General features: G+C 48.9%; 1 protein-coding gene across 3 annotated transcripts in view; it reads left to right on the top strand.

Annotated features, from left to right (window-relative positions):
* The window catches only part of CMKLR1 (chemerin chemokine-like receptor 1), a 55568-nt gene extending 36582 nt beyond the window's left edge, over positions 1–18986 (top strand). For 2 of the 3 annotated variants that reach the window (XM_005572138.4, XM_005572139.4), the window contains 2 exons: positions 10845–10920; positions 11577–16481. In XM_005572138.4, the coding sequence (XP_005572195.3) occupies positions 10918–10920; positions 11577–12695 (1122 nt within the window). In that variant the 5' untranslated portion in view covers positions 10845–10917 and the 3' untranslated portion in view covers positions 12696–16481. Of the gene's footprint in view, positions 1–10844; positions 10921–11576; positions 16482–18848 lie in introns of those variants that run through there. The other variant, XR_006690621.3, reaches the window with a different exon arrangement.
* The last annotated feature ends 374 nt before the right edge of the window (positions 18987–19360 follow it).

Below are 19360 nucleotides of genomic sequence, written 5' to 3'. Positions count from 1 at the left end.
GACGTAAGGAACCCACTGGGCAAAGGGGTTTAATCAAGGAAGCAGAAGGCAAATATCTGCTGCCCAGATGGCCCCCGGCCCTGCTGTACACTGAGCCCCTAGGACACACACCAGCAAGGGAACAGCCAGAGGAGGTGGGGCCCTGGATCCATATGAACTCGGTTTTTGAATCCCAGTCCTGGTAATGGCAAGGAGAACTCACTGCCCCTAGGCGGAGGGGCAAGAGGGAGCAGTGGTTCTTGGCGCCTGGAGAGTGTAGCTGTGGCCAAGTCGACCCATAGAGACCCTACAGGGAAGGAGCTGGAGGGTAAACACCCAGCCTTGCTCTCCTCCAGCCCTGCAATCCCTGCTTGACACTGTTATCGATCAACCAACCAGGCAGGTGTGAGGCAAGCTACTCGCTCCCCTGCCTCGGCTTCAGACATCCCCGTTGGTAAAGTGGGACTGATGCCAAGACCTTGCAGGGTTAGGGGGAGGCTGCAGAGAGAAAAGGTGTGCTCTCACCCATGGTGTGCTGCATCCCAGCAGCCATGCCAGCACTGGGGCGCAGAAGGCTCCACATATCCTTGGAGGATGGATGAATAAATGAATGACTCCCGCCTCCAAAGGGCTTCTCCTGTAACCGAGATTGGAGGCATTTCGCATTCAGGCTATTTACCAGAGGCAGAGGGACCTGGGGGAGAAAATCGCAGAGGACCCGGAGCCTTGCCTTGCTCCGTCTGTAAAATGCACACCCCGAATCTTGCCAGATTGATGTTTTGGGGGCCCTTGGGAGGTTCCACTGGGGCAAAAGCTAGAGTTTTCTGGAATGTTCCAAGGAGGCGAGGCAGTGGACAGAGTGAGCTTGTCAATTCAGCAAGCTTTGGGTTTGAAGCCTGTCTCTGAGCATTCTTTCAGCATGGTTAATTGGACCTACCTTACTTACCTGAGCCCTCTATGTGACCTTGGGCACGTTAGTTACCTTCTCTATGCCTGTTTTCTCATTAGTAGCTGTGTTTAGAATAGTGGTTGAACCATACAGAGGACTGTATATGTATTTGTTTAATAAAACTTAAGCCAATAATGTCCATTCGAGGCTTTTGTTCTGCATGGCAGGAGGAGCCAGATGCGACCTTGAGGCCCTGTCCCTTTCCCAGCAAGGGTCCAGCAGCGGGGGTGTGGGCAGGACACGATCATCTGCCTGGTGACCATCCCACCCTCTGCAGGGGCTGGGCTTGGCAAGGAAGGACTGGGGCTCAGGACTCTGCACAGCCGCTCCTGGCTGGGCTGACGTTACTTCCGTTGGCTGGTCCAAGTTCATTCCCGCCTAACGGGGAACATGGGTGGGGTTCTGAGGGTTGAGTGTTTGGCCCCCTGCCTGGCCACTGTGGCTTGGTCAGGGATTCAGTAACCAAGACTCTGAGTTGGGCACCACCCAAGCATGAGCCCTAGGCAGGGATTGGAGTGTTTGTTTGATTGTTTTGGGGTTTTCTGGACCTCAGGAGAGGAGGGAGGGTTGACATAATTATACCCCTCCATCCCTCCGCTTCTCCATCAGGGGCCCCCAGAAGCCTCTGCACTTGTATTTTCTTTCTTCACAGCGCTCATTTCCCAGTAGCCCTATTTCCTAGTCCCGTGACCCCTCCCACCCTCTCTCCCATGGAGCCATTCTAATGTGTTCAATGTGCATCTTGCTATTTGGCTGGATTCTTGCAAAACATGTGTTGCTGCTTTGCAGACACGTTCTCAATGTAGGGCAGCACTATTAGGGTCCCAAAAGCCAGCACCTGTGGCTCTTTGTTGGCGAACTGACCTCAGAGGCTGGGAGCGGCTGGGAGTGCGCACTCCAGGACAGGGTGGAGGCATGCAAATACTCTTGGAATGTGACCTGCACTGTTCCCAGGGTCCTCGATGGGCGTGAGCCAAGGCCACCCTCTGTAGGACTCTGTGGGATGCTGCACCCCTGCCTGGCCTCCTCCTACTTCCTCACTCCCTCACCAGTTTTTCCTGAAATGCTTCCTTAATAAATCACTTTTGCCAGAATCGTCAGTTGAGAATTTGCTTCTAGGGAAAGAAGACATATCTGAAAACAATGCACATGGACACCTCCCTGGGTACTTCCTTGCAGGGAGGTGGGGCATTGCCTGGGTATTCACTCAGGAGCCATCACAGGGGGTTGGCAGGTACCTGCAGCATGGCATGAGGTGCCTGTGCTCCCACCTGGCCAACTTGGGAAGCGTGCAGCTTTCTAGTTCTTGCCACAGTCTAGAAGGTGTAGAATGTCATCTGGTTGTGGTTTTCATGTGCATTTCTTTGATCTTCAATTTGTCATATGCCTGGGTTTGGGGATTTCCCTCCTGTCAATTGCCTGTTCCTATCGTTTGCCCATTGTCCTGTTAGGGTCGCTGTTTTTTGGATTTGCAGGAAGGGGCCCCTTGAGTATGCTAGATAGCAATGCTTTTTGGGTTTGGAGATTGTAAATATCTTCCTACATTGGAGGCAGGAAGTGTGTGTGTGTGTGTGCATTTGAAGTGTGTGTGTCTGTGTGAGCACGCATGCCTGTGTATGTGTGTGTAGCCCATTATAAGGGTGGGATCTGGGCCCCCGCGTGGGCTAAGCTTCAGGGCAGAGAGGTGGAGTTCGGACTCGCAAACACAAGATGAGCAATCGAGTGGAGCCACAAATAGTAACACTAACAACAACAACAACAGCAACAACATGGGCATTAAGCTGTATATGTTTCCAAAACCTCAGTCTCCTCATCTGTAAAATGGGGAAGAATACTGTCCCCTTTGCAAGGTTGTTTGGGAACATTCTGTGACAACATTTCTAATGGGCTTGGCTCCTGCCACATAGTAGGTGTTTAATAAATTATGATGCCAGCAATAGTAAAGCATGTGCTTATTATGTGCCTACTATGTGCCAGGCACTGAGCTGGGGGCTGGTGGAGGATGAGCACATGTTACATAGTAGGGCTTTTTTGTGTGGGTGGCCTGGGTGGCATTGTCAGGTAAGACATGGTCTGCAGCAGAGGGAGAGGCCTGGGGAACTGGACAGAGTGAGAGTCAGAACCAGGTGCTGATAGAAAACTTGGGTGGACATGGATGGGCGCGGTGGCTTATGCCTGTAATCCCAGCACTTTGGGAGGCCAAAGTGGGCGGATCTACGAGTTCAGGAGATCGAGACCATCCTGGCTAACATGGTGAAACTCCATCTCTAGTAAAAATACAAAAATTTAGCTGGGTGTGGTGGTTTGCACCTGTAGTCCCAGCTACTTGGGAGGCTGAGGCAGGAGAATCACTTGAACCCCAGAGGTTGCAGTGAGCCGAGGTTGTGCCATTGCATTCCAGCCTGGGTGACAGAGCGAGACTTCGTCTCAAAAAAAAAAAAAAAAAAAAAAAAAAAAAAAAAGACTTGGGTGGACGCTGATTGTGGTCAGAGCCACCGCTGATAACAAAAATAACAACATTGACTTTCTGCTCTACGGTGCAACGTGCTTCACGGGGCTTATTTCACCCCCCTGAGCCTCTGTGTCCCTCCCTGTCTGAAAATGCATACAATTGTGTCCTAACCCTGTAGGGTGGTCACGAGGCTTGGGTGAGATGGGATAAACTCCTTGGCTCATTGTCCAGCACAAAGGAAGTACTTTATTAATGATTAATGTTGAACTTCCTTATGCTAGGCAGTGCTGCAAATGCTTCACCAATACCACTTCTTCAATTCTCACAATAGCCATAGGAGGTGGGTCCTTGGATTATCCCCATTGCACCAATATTGAAATGGAGGCTTTAGAGAGGGCTAAGTAATGTGCCTAGGGTCGCACAGCTCACAGGTCATGGAGCAAGAGTCCAGCCCTGATGGATGGGAAGCCGTATTCTGGGCCCTTAATCCCTTTGTTGTGTTGTTTTATGTTCTATGGCATCAACAATGTCACTGTTATTATTTGTAATATCCAGACAGACCTAGTGAGATAGAAAAAAAAAGCATTCATTCATTCATTCATTCATTCATCAAACAATATTCTGGGTAATGCACTAGAGTTACATAAGATATTACTATTGGGGAAATTAGGTGATAGGTACATGGAACTTCTCTGTACTACTTTTGCAATTGCTTGTGAGTCTGTAATTATTTCAAAATAGTTATAAAAGGAGTATGAACGAAGTGACCCCTATGTGATTTCCAAGCACTGACCCCCAAGGATAGGTTATAAAAGGCCATGTTCCCTGGCACACTTGCTCCTGGAGCTCAGGGCTGCCAGGCAACAAGCCCACTCCCCTGAAGCTGCCATGCTGTGAGTAAGCTCAAGCCACATGGCGCCCTGGTCCGTAGTGTCAGAGAAACAAAACGAAACCGAACAAAGCCCAGTATCCAGAGGAACTGTCTGGTGCCTGGATTCTGCTCCAGTCTGAGGAAATGGAGCTGAATAAGACCCAGGTCTTGTCCTCAGATAACTTGTTATCTAATCAGATGCATAAGCCAGCAATAATCACATAAATGCCATGTGCCCCACCTGGGTGAGCAGGACCCTGTAGGAGCCAGAATGGGGCGTGTATTTGTTTTCCAGCATGGTCATACCAAACAGTCACAAACTGAGTGGCTTAAAACAACAGGAATTTATTCTCTCATGGTTCTGGAGGCCAGAACTCTGAAATCAAGGGCCATGCTCCCTCTGAAGGCTCCAGGGGAGGATCCTTCCTCGCCTCTTCCAGCTTCTAGTGGCTCCAGATGTTCTTTGGCTTGGGGCAGCATCCCTCCCATCTCTGCCTCCGTCTCCACATGGCCTTCTGTTCTCTGTCCATGTGAAATCTTCCCCCTGCTTTTCCTCTTATACGGTGACTGTCATTTGGGGCCCACTGTAACCCCAAATGACCTCTTCATGAGATCCTGACCTTAATCTCAGCTGCAAAGACCCTTTCCCCAAACAAAGTCGCACTGACAACTTCTAGTGGATGCACCATTTTGCAGGGGTGGGGAGTGCAGAGTGCATCCTTCCACTTACTACAGGAGGGAGAGGGGATGCTTCCTAGAGAGGATTCCTGAACCTGGTTGCTAGGGATGAGGCTGAGCTTAGAGAAGGAATTTAAAAGCGAGTGGAAACTCCTACACTGAAAAAAAAAAGTGATTTTGATTTTTAGAGACTGCCACCTAGTAAATGTGTTGGTCAAGAAAAGTTTCAGTTGTTCCAGTTCATGCCTCTCCCACAAAGCACAGCTCTCAGACCTCTGGGGCCTTGACCTTCCCGGGTCTTTCTCTGACATTCTTGGCAAGACTGATGAGCTGGGAGGAGCACCTGGTGCAGGCATATGCAGGGCATCCCAGATCTGAAAGTGTTCTCGAGATCGTCTGCTGCCCAGTCCTGACTCCAAAAACAAATTCCTGTCACCTTAGCTCATTCTAGTCCCGCACAGCAGGTGGGGTGGGTATTGTTATCATCCCCATTTTGCAGATTGCACATCTGAGGCCCTGAGAGGAGAAGCAACTTGCTCAGGTGACACAGCAAGTCTCCTGCCGCCCACACGTGGGCCTTGTGCTGCCACCTTCTCCCTGGCATTCCCTTCTGGATCCCTCCTGGGACTGTCCCAGGGAATGGACCAGTACGACTGGCTTAGGGAGTTCTAACTCAGGAGGCTAAGGGCGGGGTGGCTTTTGCCCTGGGGCCAAATCCAGTATGAGTTCAGGGTCTCAGACAGAATCTTGGTGCTGGGCCTGGAGAATGGGCTTCCCCTGGGTTCTCTGGGCAGCTGAGGGTGGAAAGGGAGGCAGACTAACTGCTGTCAGGCCAGCCTGCCTGCCTGGGCTGTGATGAATGATGTGGTCTCTGGGGAGTAACCCCCGTGTGTGTGTGTGTGTGTGTGTGTGTGTGTGTGTGTGTGCACCCCAGACCTCAGCTAGATTATCCTGAAAACTGGGAGGGTGAATTCCCTGAGGGGCTAGGAAAAGTGGAGCAAGAAGGAGGGTGTCCCTGTAGGGTGGAGCTGGAGGGCCTGGTGCATCAGGAAAGGTGTGAACAGACATCGGTAAATGTGTTCTCCTTTCCAGTAAGCAGTGTGGTGAAGAGCAAGGCTCATAGTCAGAGTGAACCCAGATGTGGGTCTGTCACTGGCTGAAGTCTGTGACACTAGCATCACTTCCTCCCTTTACAATGGGAGTGATAGCAGTACCACTCCTGGAGGTTGTTGGAGATGCATGAGCTGATGCAGTGCAAGTGCTTGATACAGTGTTTGGGCTCTTATGTACACCCAGTCAATTATTACTTATTACAAGGAAGTAAAACCAATATAAAGTATAATGGGATGTAGACATAAGGACCAACCAAAACCAGTGCAGAAACCTGCAGCCTAGAGGTTTCTGTGCCTTTGGCCAACAAACATGACTCTGAGCTTCCTTGTGGTCACATTGAAAAGGGAAATGTGATCAGCTGTAGACCATGGATGATCAAGAGCGAGAAAGCAACCCAGTTCCTCAAGAGAAGCAACACTGTTCCTTACCCTGAATCCTCCGGAGTATTTCTCATATTTCTCACTGGGCAGAGAGCTTCATAAAGGGTACCCCAAGGGATTCAGTGAGCAACATCATTGACTAGGAATTACACAGCACTGCAGGTGTGATTTCATGTGGTAACTGACTGCAGAGGCCTTGAGGAGGAGATGAAGGGAAATCTGTGAAGGTGGCTCAGAGAAGGCAGCTCTGTGGCAGGATCAGGAGTGTGACAAAGGTTTGGGCTATCAGGATTGAAGGTTGAGGGTTACAGAGGTCAGAGTGATTGGGGTGAGAGCTGATAATCCCTCAGGGAAACAGGAGGAGCCTAAGAGCCTTTTCACTTGGGATCCTTGGAAGTCAGATTCTGGAGTCAGAGCTCCCTGCTGTGTGGCCCCAGGCAAGTGTATTCACCTCTCTGAACCTCAGTTTTCTTATCTGCAAATAGGAGTTATTTTTACAGGGCTATTATGGAGTCTTGCAAAGCACATACAGTGAGAGAGCAAGCATATGTTAACTGTATGTATGTACATATTATGTACACTGGACCCTTGAACAAGTCAGGGGCTAGGGGAGCCAACTCACTTTACAGTCAATAATCCACATATAATTTTTGACTCTCCCAAAACTTAACTACTGATAACCTCCTGTTAACCAGAAGTATTGTTACTAACATACACAACCAATTGACACATATTTTTATGTCATATGTATTACATACCATACTCATACCATCAAGTAAGCTAGAGAAAAAGAAAATGTGATTAAGAAAATCATGAGGAAGAGAGAATATATTTATTATTTATTGAGTGGAAGTGGGTCACCACAAAGGTCTTCATCCTCATTGTTTTCACATTGAGTAGGCTGAGGAACAGGAAGAGGAGAGATTGGTTTTGCTGTCTCAGGGGTGGCAGAGGCAGAAGAAAATTCACAGATAAGTGGATCCATGCAGTTCAAACCTGTTTTGTTCAAGGGTCAGCGGTATATATAGTGACACATACTTTTTTCATAAGCTTCCTGGTTGTGAAGAATTTAAGGAATTTGGGTAACTAGAATTTGACAGCTCTTTACAATTCACAATTGGCAAAGGCTTCATTGTCTTCACACGATTCTCCCAACAGCATGAGGGAGGTGTTCTTACCCCCACTTGAGACATTAGAGTTTAGAGAAGCAAAATCTTTACCTGTGTCCCTCTTTTTTTTTTTTTTTTTTTTTTTTTTTGAGACAGTCTCAGTCTCACTCTGTCGCCCAGGCTGGAGTGTAATGGTGTGATCTTGGCTCACCACAACCTCCACTCCTGTGTTCAAGCAATTTACTTGCCTCAGCCTCCTGAATAGCTGGGATTACAGGAACATGTCACCATGCCCGGCTAATTTTTGTGTTTTTAGTAGAGACGAGGTTTCACCATGTTGCCCAGGCTGGTCTCAAACTCCTGGCCTCAAGTGATCCTCCCGCCTGAGCCACCCAAAGTGCTGGGATTACAGGCATGAGCCACCGTGCCCGGCCTCTATGTCCCTTTCTGACCTGCCCTTGATCCCACAACTGGAGAGACAAGTGGGCAGGAACTCACTGGTCCTCTGGCTTCCTAGCCTCGTCCCAGCATCCCAGGCAAAGACCATTTTAGAAGGGAGTTAAAAGTGGAAGCCTGAGAAATAATAACAATGACGATAACAACGATATAGTGCTTACCCCATAAGGGGACCTGTTCCAAGCACTTAATCCTCACAACCATCTTCTTATGAGATAGGAGCTATTATTATCAAGCCCATTTTATAGATAAGACAACTGAGCTGCAAAGAAGGTAACTGACTTGTCCAAGGTCACAGGGGAGTTCCTACAGATCCAGGATGTGGATGCAGGCAGTCTGACTGGGCCACAGAATCTGCTATTCCGCTTGGTTTGGGAGCAGAAATGTGCTCAGGACAGGAGGGATGTGTATTAGGACAGAGCAGAGGCTCAAAGCAAACCCGTGACTTGTGCCTTCCTTACACTTCCAGAGACAGAGGGGGGTCTTCGGGTGGAGGGGAGTGCACCAACAGGGGACACGAATCCACTCAATTCCTGGAAGGATGAGGAGTCAGGGGTGGAAGGACAGACATGCCCGGAGGATGTCAGCGCCATTCTGTGCCAGCCCAGCCTGGCCCCAGGTCTAAGATGAAAAAACATGGCCTCTGACCCCAAGCTGCTCCCAGCCCAGCCAGAGAGCCCGACATGATGTCATCTGCTTCAGGCTGTATCTCTGCAGATGCTGTGCAAAGCACTCAGTCCTGAGTCTCAGACCCTCCTCGACCTCCTCTCGGGACTCACACACCCAGCCCACTGTCAATGAGGGAGGGGAAGGTCAGAGACGGGGAGATGCCTGGCATGCCCTTCCTCCTTTCTGTGCCTTCCACCTTCTTAACTCATACTTGTCCTTAAAACTCAGCTCAGATGCCATTGGCCCCAGGAAGCTTCAGACTCCCAGGCTGGGTAACAGCCCCTCCTCTGGGCTTCTGGGGGGGCATTCTAGTCTTGCCCCAGCCTCAACACTGTCTCTTTGCTTGTACCTGTGAGCTCCTTTTGGGAAGGGACCCTAGTAAGGCCATGTCCTCATCCCTGGTGCCTGCACAGTCTGGCACAGGGAATGTCAACTTCGTCATTTCTTCCAAAAGGAAGGTTGGTGATGGTCATCAATCTGAGCAGATCATGGTCTCAGGGGCAGTGTGGAGTGATGGTTAAGAGCCCAGACTTTGCAGATGTGGTTCATATCCCAGCTCTTCCAGCCCCTGCCTGCATGCTTGGGCATGGGTCCTGATCTCTCTGAGCCCTGCTGTAGCCCCTCATGGGGTTAAAGTGAGACCATCTGGACTGAGGGCTCAGCATGGTCCCTGGCATACACAAGAGCTCAATATGCGTTCCCCACTACGGTCATACACACCCGTCAGGTTTCCTCCAGTCATGGGAGGCCAGCTCCAGTGTCCCCATCTTCTCTCTGCACTCCAGTGCCACAGGAAACCCTTGGGGACCCCGTGGTGGGCACTACTGAAATATTGTCCCAGCATAGAGTTGGATGACACCCAAGCTTTGATTGTGAGCCCTTTGAGTGCAAAGCCCTCAATGGAATTTTCCAAGTGGCTTTTATTTAATAAAAGTAAAAGATGACTTTTATGTAATAAAATATAACCTTAAGCCCGGAAGGATCAGTAATGAATTTGTGTGCAGGAAGGGTGGAGTTATTTATAATGAAGCATCGATTGGCAGTCTCGCCAAGCTGAAATATCTGGTTTGGAGCCCATTTGACAAGATGGGGAGATCTTGAGCGGCAGAAAAAAGTGCATGGGCTCTGGGGTATCAGAGCCCTGATTTTAAATCCTTCTCATCAGTTGTGCACCTCTAGGCAATAATGCAGTCACTAGTATTTATTGAGGGCTTACTATGTGCCAATACCAAGCTAAACGCTCCACATTCCTGATGCTTCTAGTTCTTATATCCACTCTGTGAAGTGAGAATTCCCATTTACTGACAAGAAAACTGAGATTCAGGGAAGAGAAATCACTTGCGCAAAGCCACACAGCTCGTAAGGGTCTGGGGTTAGGTATGAACCCTGCATGCAATCCCTGCCTCTAAGATCTTGCAAACTTGCAAACTCCTCAGAATATGTTTGTTCTTCTGTAGATTGGAAAAATACTCAGCAAGATTGTTATGGGGCTTGCTTGAAGTGCCACTTAAGTTGTCTGTGCAGCGGAGGCTTGGTGGATATGTTTGTGTCTGTCTTCACACCAGACTGCTGTGGCCTCAGAGCCTGCATCTCATTCATGGTTCCCATCGGGCCCAGAGAAAGTCCAGCAAGAATGATGCTTCTTTCTCTGAGCCTCAGTCTCCCTAATTCTTAACACAAAAGTCATAACACCTGCCTGGAAAAGTCCCCAGGAAGACTAAATAACAAGAAGGAATAAAAGTTCTTGGCACATAGGAGGTACTCTGTGCGGATCTTCTCTTTTCTCTGTGCTCACACTGCCTGAAACAGTATTTTTTGGGTCCTGCCCTGGTAGTGGATTTGGGTCCCAACCTGGTAGTGGATTGAGCCATCCATGCTCTTCCTCTGTGTCTTCCTTTACTCATGCCTGACTCCAGCTGTCAGCTAGGGATGTGCTGGGGGAGGGGAGTGGTTAGAATGAAGGGTCCAGCACTTGACCTGGGTAGTCAGTTGACCTAGGTTCAAGGGGCTCCATCCCTTTCTCGCTGCATAACCTTGGCTGAGTAACAGCCTTTCTGAACTTCTGCTTCCTTCTCTGTAAAATGGGAATAAGAATAAACAGATCTTATTTCTGGCTGGGTCCACTCAACCCTCTGGTTCTTAGACCCGGATCCAATTGCTGCTTTTTTTTGTGTTTTCTTCCCTGCAGGTGTTTCTAGCTGTGTACTGGGACTGATTGGCTGATGACTCACATTGGAGAGCTGCAGACAACACAACAGTGAATGGTGAGGAAACCTTGTGGTCTGAACTCCAAAGGGGACCAGTGATCACTGACAGGTTGGGTGCACAGAGGGATCACAACGAGGCTGTCCACTCGGTTTTAGAAGCATGTTGGAATCAAGTTCACAGCACCACGTACCTCTTCTTCATTGCACTTAGCATTATTGCAATGTTTCCATTATTTGAGGGACTTTTTGGTGAAAAATTGTCTCCCCCACTAAGCTCTAGAGGAAGAGAGGGCCCCAGGCAGGCAGAAAACATGGTTGTCAAAAGGATAGACTCTGAAGCTTGGATTCGAGTCACAGGTCTGCCTTTTCCTAGCTGTAGGACTTCAGGCAAGTGACATAAGCTCTCTGTGCCTCAGTTTCCTCACTTGTAAGATGAGGCTCATAACCTCACTGAGTTGTTACCTACTTACCTCACTGAGTTGTTGTGAAGATTAAGAGAGTATAGGATGCAATGCCCTTAGAATACTGCCTGGCATGTAGGAGGTACCGGAGAGGCATTTGTTCAACAAACAAAATAGCAAAGAAGGAAATGGTTAAATCACAAAACTGGACTTGCTCAGAGTCAGGGAGAACATTGTTGTTCTTGCTGGTGTTGGTCAACCTCTTAAAGCCAGCTCTAGGGTTCCTCTAATGGTCCCTGTCTTCTCTTGCAGAGAATGGAGGATGAAGATTACAACACTTCCATCAGTTATGGTGATGAATACCCTGATTATTTAGACTCCATTGTGGTTTTGGAGGAGTTATCCCCCTTGGAAGCCAGGGTGACCAGGATCTTCCTGGTGGTGGTCTACAGCATTGTCTGCTTCCTTGGGATTCTGGGCAATGGTCTGGTGATCATCATTGCCACCTTCAAGATGAAGAAGACAGTGAACACAGTCTGGTTCCTCAACCTGGCAGTGGCAGATTTCCTGTTCAATGTCTTCCTCCCAATCCATATCACCTATGCTGCCATGGACTACCACTGGGTGTTTGGGACCGCCATGTGCAAGATCAGCAACTTCCTTCTTATCCACAACATGTTCACCAGTGTCTTCCTGCTGACTGTCATCAGCTTCGACCGCTGCATCTCTGTGCTCCTCCCTGTCTGGTCCCAGAATCACCGCAGCGTTCGCCTGGCTTACATGGCTTGCATGGTCATCTGGGTCCTGGCTTTCTTCTTGAGTTCCCCATCTCTCGTCTTCCGGGACACAGCCAACCTGCATGGGAAAATATCCTGCTTCAACAACTTCAGCCTGTCCACACCTGGGTCTTCCTCGTGGCCCGCTCACTCCCAAATGGACCCTGTGGGGTATAGCCGGCACATGGTGGTGACTGTCACCCGCTTCCTCTGCGGCTTCCTGGTCCCAGTCCTTATCATCACAGCTTGCTACCTCACCATCGTCTGCAAACTGCAGCGCAACCGCCTGGCCAAGACCAAGAAGCCCTTCAAGATTATCGTGACCATCATCATTACCTTCTTCTTCTGCTGGTGCCCCTACCACACACTCAACCTCCTAGAGCTCCACCACACTGCTATGCCTGGCTCCGTCTTCAGCCTGGGTTTGCCGCTGGCCACTGCCCTCGCCATTGCCAATAGCTGCATGAACCCCATTCTGTATGTTTTCATGGGTCAGGACTTCAAGAAGTTCAAGGTGGCCCTCTTCTCCCGCCTGGTCAATGCTCTAAGTGAAGACACAGGCCACTCTTCCTACCCCAGCCATAGAAGCTTTACCAAGATGTCATCAATGAATGAGAGGACTTCGATGAATGAGAGGGAGACCAGCATGCTTTGAGCCTCACCGGGGAACCCCTCAATGGGCCCTCTCAACCCAGGGACACCCAAGGATATGTCTTCTGAAGATCAAGGCAAGAACCTCTTTAGCATCCGCCAATTCCCACTGCATTTTGCATGGGGATGAACAGTGTTTTATGCTGGGACTCGAGGGCCTGGAACCCCTTTCTCTTAGTGGACAGAACATGCTGTGTTCCACACAGCCTTGGACTAGCAATTTATGCTTCTTGGGAGACCAGCCTTGACTGACTCAAAGCAAAAAAGGAAGAACTCTCAAAAGCACTGCCATGAACTGGGATTGGCATAGGGCAGTGGGATTAAGCTGCCTACTGTGCACACCCCAGAAATGACACTCTCCAAGGTCCATTCCTGGTGTGAGCAGTGGGGAGGTCAGAGCAAACCCGGTGTGATGCAGATCACACCTGGCCCTTGTATACCTATTATCAGTAGCTGGCCAGAAAACCCTACCTTCAAGTCACTGCCCTGTGTTAAAGTGTGTGGAAATGCATAGGTGACCTGGGAGAGGAAGGTGACATATCAGCCCATGAACTCCATAGGCCATGAATTTAGCTTTCGGATCAGCTAGGAAGACAGATAACCCGTTCTGAGAGGTCATGTGGGCTCTCTGCAAGGGCAAGACAAGTGAGGGATGCAATGAGGACTTGAGATTTGGCAAAGGAGTGAGAAAGGAGAAAAGAACCTTCAAAGGATGCAGGCATGGAGCAGCTCACCCTAGAACATCGCAGGCTGATGGTGCTTTAGGCTGGAGCTATTTGGGGGGTCAGGGTGGTGCCAGCCCCTGATCTCGCCTTGCCCCTCTTACCTGGGGGTGGGGTTGTGGCAGGCATCTTCACCAGCTGCTCTCACCCCATCACAGGGATTTTTTCTGCCTTTCCTAATCCACTCAGCTCTGGCTGGAGGTGCTTAGAATAAAACACTGGTGGTGGGGCTTCTTATTCTGGTTAATTTCCTCAATGCCTTTGGAGACGGGTCCAAAATGCAGTTTGGGAAGCAACTCCGGAGAGTCCCCTGGGAAGAAGAGTATTTCCGAGGACTTAGTCACTTGAAACAGAGTCTGGAGCTGGACTCCTTGAACTGTGTTTCCGAGCTGCAGACACCAAATACCTCCTGGATACGGGTGCCTGGCATGGCTTTTCTCATCTAATACTGACACGTCCCTGTGAAACAGAGTGTCATTGCCCCATTTACAAATGACATAGCTGAGGCCCAGAGGGGGAAAGTAACTTGCCCAACATCACACAGCTAATCAGTGGCAGAGTTAAGATCTGAACCTGGCTCTGTCTGGCTCCAGAAACTGTTCTTCGAGTTGGAATTTATCTGTGGAGATTATTCTAGTATATTGATAACCTACATTTATTTAGCACTTTTCATATTATGCACTTTATGTATGTTTTCTCATTTAATCATTACAGCAACCCTAAGTTAGGTACGGTTATAACTTCCCTTTTACATAGGAGGAATCTGAGGCTAAGAGAGGTTAAGTAACTTGCCCAAAGGTACCCAGCTAGTCTCTGCCAGAGCTGGGATTTGAACTTCAGTTTGCCTGACTCAAATGAAGCTGCAGAGTTGGGAAGGACCTAAAAAGTTTGGAGATTTTTACCAAAAATATTGATTCTTCTGCAAATGAATATGAACATCTTAATGGCCTTTAAGAAACTTTGCAAATAGTTTTCAAAAATGATGCAACATGGCAGAGAAAATGCACTTGGCTTCCAGCTCCTTCAATGGCAATTAACAGCCTCCTACCATGGCTCCCACCTCCTGTGTCTCCGGAGAGCAAGGCAATGGGGAGGGAAGGCTGGCAGGAGGCAGTCTCTTGTGGGCCCGAGGCCCTTTGGCTCCTAAGTGTCCACATTCTGTTCTCTTCCAAGTCCCTTCATTGTTAAGTTGATTCTCCAACAAGATGCAACGAACAGATGCAATGTCTACCCCGCGCTGGGCGAGTTCCCGAGGCCGCAGGCTGTTTGGAATCACACTTCATTAAGAGACAAACTGTTCCTTCTCTTATTGTGCCTTAATGCCTATGACAAGGAAGCTCTGAATTGACCCCAAGCTGGAGTCTCTGAATGCTTTCAAGAGTTTGAACATAGACAGTTTGAGAGCAAAAAGGGAGCTTTAAATATTGCTCAGTGGCCCCCATTTCCCCCCTTTCCACATTTACTGAGGCACGAGATGGGACGGGCTCTGTCCCAGGTCACAGCAGCAGTCATCAGTGACTTGGGCCTCCTGGCTCCTAGGATGCTGCTTTTCCTGGGCTTCTGGCAGTTCAGGCCAGGCTGGGGGAGCCAGGAATTCATGTTGTCATTGGAAAAGCTGATAAACAGAAGCACAATTCATACCAGCTGTTTTCCTCCTTAGAGTCTGGCCTCCCTCTTTCTGGCTGCTCTGCTGGTCTTCCTGTTCTGACTTAGGTTCCTGTCAAGTACTTAAATGCAGCCTTAACGTCCCATACAGTCTTGTCCCCACAGCTTCACGTGAGCATCTCCATGGGTCATGCATATATCATCCCTGCAGTGTGCAAAGTGTGCTCACTTGCATTGCTGCACAGGCAACCAACACACTTAGTGCCTTCTCTCTGGGCCCAGGACTCAGCCATGGGGCCTTACTTAGCCCTGCCTCCTGAGTGGGGTGGGTGGGCTGAGGGATTTTGAGGACAAGAGGTAGAGGGAAAAGAAAAGAAGACAGTGTTTGAGGTTAGGGGAGGGACAGAAGAGGGGACAGAAATGTACCGGAGCATGATGATGAAGGAAAGGGATCTGGCATTCATGAAGTACTTCTGATAGTTCAGGCACAAACATCGAAACCTCAAATTGGCCCTGGCAGATGGGGACATCATAGCAAGGTGGGGGCGGGGGTGCAGAAAGTGAGTTTCTGTTTCAAGAGCAGATTTCAGTAGTTCAGAGTTGCACAGTTAGTGAGGTATGGAGCTGGGCTTTGAATCAGGTCAGCTGCCTGCATGCCCAACTTCTTCAGCCCTTGAAAGGAGAGGTTGGGGGGAAGAAGAAGGAAAAGGAGGAGGAGGAAGAAAGAAAGAGAGAAGAGGAGAAGAATGGAAGTCAAAAGAGAGGGAGGAATTGGATTTCAGAACCATCTCCAGCTGACCCTTGAGCCAGCAAGGACAGGGAGCAGGGAAGAGCAAGAACACGAAGGGCCTGAGGCACCAGGATGCCTTTGCCAGCCTTAGATAATTCCCAGGTCACACAGAGCCCTGCAGGTTCTTGGGGTCCCCCTCCAGAAAAGAGGCACAGATATTCTGGCAGCGAGGTTCAGAAGGGGTGAGGAAAGTGGGCACTGACAAAGGGAAGGGATTGGCTCAAATTGGAACCCCGAGTCAGCTCTGGTGGGATTGGGAGCCTGGATGGGTGGGAGAAGATAGAATCCAATCGTGAGACCCGTAAGGGACCTTCAAACTCATCTTGCCCAGATATCTCCCATTTCACAGATGAGGGAACTGAGGTTTTGAGAGCTTCCCTTGAGGACTCTGCAAAACGAGGTGGTGTTTGGTTTGGATGGAAGTGGTTGGTGATTCCTCAACTCCTGCCCTGCCACGATCTCTTGTTCCTCCTTAACATGTTATGCTCTTGCTGGGGCTGGGATGCCCCAGGCCCATGGTTACCAAATCCTGGGTTTGGAAAATTGCTGCTGGGTTTGGTATCTAGGACCACAGGAATCTACTATTTCTACTGTGAAATAATTCAGCATGGGGTCTGCTTACTTCCTCCCTTTGAGGACACAGTTTCTCTCGAATAAAGAGACTGAAGCGAGAGTGTGTGACTCAGTTCTGGAGGGTCCTGCCTTCACTTCCCTATTGCCTTCCCCACTTACTTCACAGAGCAGCAGCTGAGGCTCAGAGAGGTGACGCGGCCAGTGCAAAGTCACAGAGCTATGTTGTGGGCAGCAGGAGAAGCCCTGAAGTCCCCCACCTGCCATTCCCAAACCTTTGAGCTCCAAGAAATTTGCATTTCGAAAAAAGTTATTTTCACTTATTTTACTTTTCTAGCAACTGAGGATGTGAAAGTGGTAGTTACTCACCCAAGATAATATAGCAAACCATAGCAGATAAGGGACACAAACCAGGCCTCCTCATGGCCAGGTCTAGACTCTTTGGCACTGCATCAAGTGACCCAAGGACAGATGCTCCTGTGATACATTCATCCATTCATCTTTTCACCAACCCATTCACCCTAACATCCACCCACCTGTCCACCCACCCATTCACTCCATTCACCTATCCACCCATTCATCTACCCATCCACCCATTCACCCCAAGATCCCCCAACCCATCCACTCACCCATTCATCCCAATATCCACTCACACATCTACCATCCATTCACTTTAATATCCACCACCCATCCACCCACCCATTCATCCCAATATCCACTCACACATCTACCATCCATTCACTTTAATATCTGCCACACATCCACCCACCCATTCACCCACTCATTCACCCCAATATCCACTCACACATCCACCCACCCATTATCCCAAGATCAGCTCACCCATCCACCCCAACGTCCACTCATCCACCCACTTACCCACTGACTCCGACATCCACTCACCCAGCCATTCATCTCAACATCCACCTAGCCATCCATCCACTCACCCATTCACTTACATAACCATCTATCCACCCATTCATCCATTCCATTAAAATACATTTAACACCTCCTTTTTGCCTAATTCTGTGGTAGGCACTGAATATAGACAGATGATCAAGACATACACAGTTCCTGTCCTCCTGAGCTCATTCATTGACTTATGGAACAGACAGCCAATGATCAAAGTTATACACTTCCCCCAATGGAAAACAACCCCAGTAAATGTTACACGCACACACACACACGCGCGCACACACACACACATTAGAGAGAGAGAGTCTCACTCTGTTGCCCAGGCTGGAGTGCTATGGCATGATCGCAGCTCACTTTAGCCTTGACCTCAGATCTGCATGCTGGAACAATGCCCCTAGCTGCTCTGGTGAGGACAGGTTGGAGAGGGGCAGCGGGGGAAGCCTGGAGGCTGCTGAAGCCTCAGATAAGCCATGGTGGAATCTGGACTGAGTAACCAGAGGTGATGGTGGAGAGAAACGGACTATTGGAAAGATATTTAAAAGCTACCCAAGTTTTCTCAGGGGAGTGGTTAGTGGGAAACCAACCCAGGGCCCATTTCTGCTGCACAGAGGCCTCTGCACATTGCTTTATTGTCAGAAATTAATTGTAAATATTATTCAAATGTACCTCCCAATGCACAATTACATTTCTCAGGGGAGCCCTCTGAGCACATAATAAAGCCCTATAAATAATACATATATTAACCTAAAAGGAACAGAGGCGTATTAAGCTGCAATTGCAGGTTGTGCTGTGGGGACTTTATACAGATGAGATGCCAAGCACTTGGACTTGAGGTTGAATCTTGGAGGTCACCTGAGTTCTGTCCTGGGGAATCTTCCAGAAGTCTCTCCCCCTGGGATATGCGGATACCCCCAGACAAGTCAGGCAGCTACTGCTCTAGATATCTAGACAATAGACAGGTGGGGGCAAGATGACAGTTGGTAAGGGAGGAAGAAGCACAAGTCTATACAACACTTCCCTTGTGCTCAAAGATGAAGAAACAGCAACAGCAGTAATAATAGCAAATATTAACTGAGCCTTGTCTAAGTTTTGGGCAAGCTCTCCAGTTTCATTATCTCATTGAATCCTTGAAACAAGGATTCCATGGTAGGGGCTATTGCTATCACCATACACAAGTGAAGAGATTGAGGTTCAGAGAGGTGAAGTGACTTTGCCCGATGCCACACAGCTGGTAAGTGACAGAGCTGGGATTGGAATCCCAGTATGTTTATCTCGAAAGCTCCTGCTGTTTTCCCCAGAAAAGTGCAAATGCAAAATGTCCTCTGTAGAGACCCTTCCCTGGAGAGAGGAGGAGGACAAGCACATATTCTCTCTCCCATGTCAAATTTTGAGGATGTGGGAGTGGGGGAGTCTGAGGAATTGCTTTTACCTTGAGAGAAGGAAATTGCATTTGAATGGGCTTGTCACTTTCTCACAACCCTGAGACTCTTAGGGTTTTTGAGTTTGGAAAAGACTCTACTTCCTCAAGTTTGTCCCTTCCCATTCCTCCATTTCACAGATGGTGAAACTGAGACCTGTTTGCAAATACGATGGAGACCACCTGCCTCACTGACTGCCGGGAGATGAGAGGTGTGTGAAAATGCTCATCTGAGTCACTCTTAAAACACCATCACCCCAGAGACCAGAGCATTCACCAAGCCACCCTGCTTCACTTCTTAGTTTATTGACAAGGGCTTTGGTGCTAATCTGCTGTAAAAGATTTCTGCCCAGGGTCTGGGCTCCCCTGAGGAGTTTCCAGCAGAATCCTGGCTGAAGGGGAGGCGGGAGATCTTGGCAAAAACTGCTGCAGGGCAGACATGCTTTGTTTGGGGGCATAAATGTTACTTTTAAAGATTGTGCTGAATATGAGTGAGGGATGCTCCCCATCTTGACCTAGATAGTGGTTACACAGGGTAAGAGGTGGGGAGTGGGGGTTCATCTGAAAAAACCCAATTATCTGTACATTGAAGATAAATGCATTTTACTGTAGTAAGTTATGCCTCAGCAAAAGTCTTTTTAAAAATAAAATAA

This window comes from Macaca fascicularis, chromosome 11 (assembly GCF_037993035.2).
Source record: "Macaca fascicularis isolate 582-1 chromosome 11, T2T-MFA8v1.1".
NCBI classification, from domain to species: Eukaryota; Metazoa; Chordata; class Mammalia; order Primates; family Cercopithecidae; genus Macaca; species Macaca fascicularis.
This window is presented reverse-complemented; position numbering and strand designations above follow the sequence as displayed.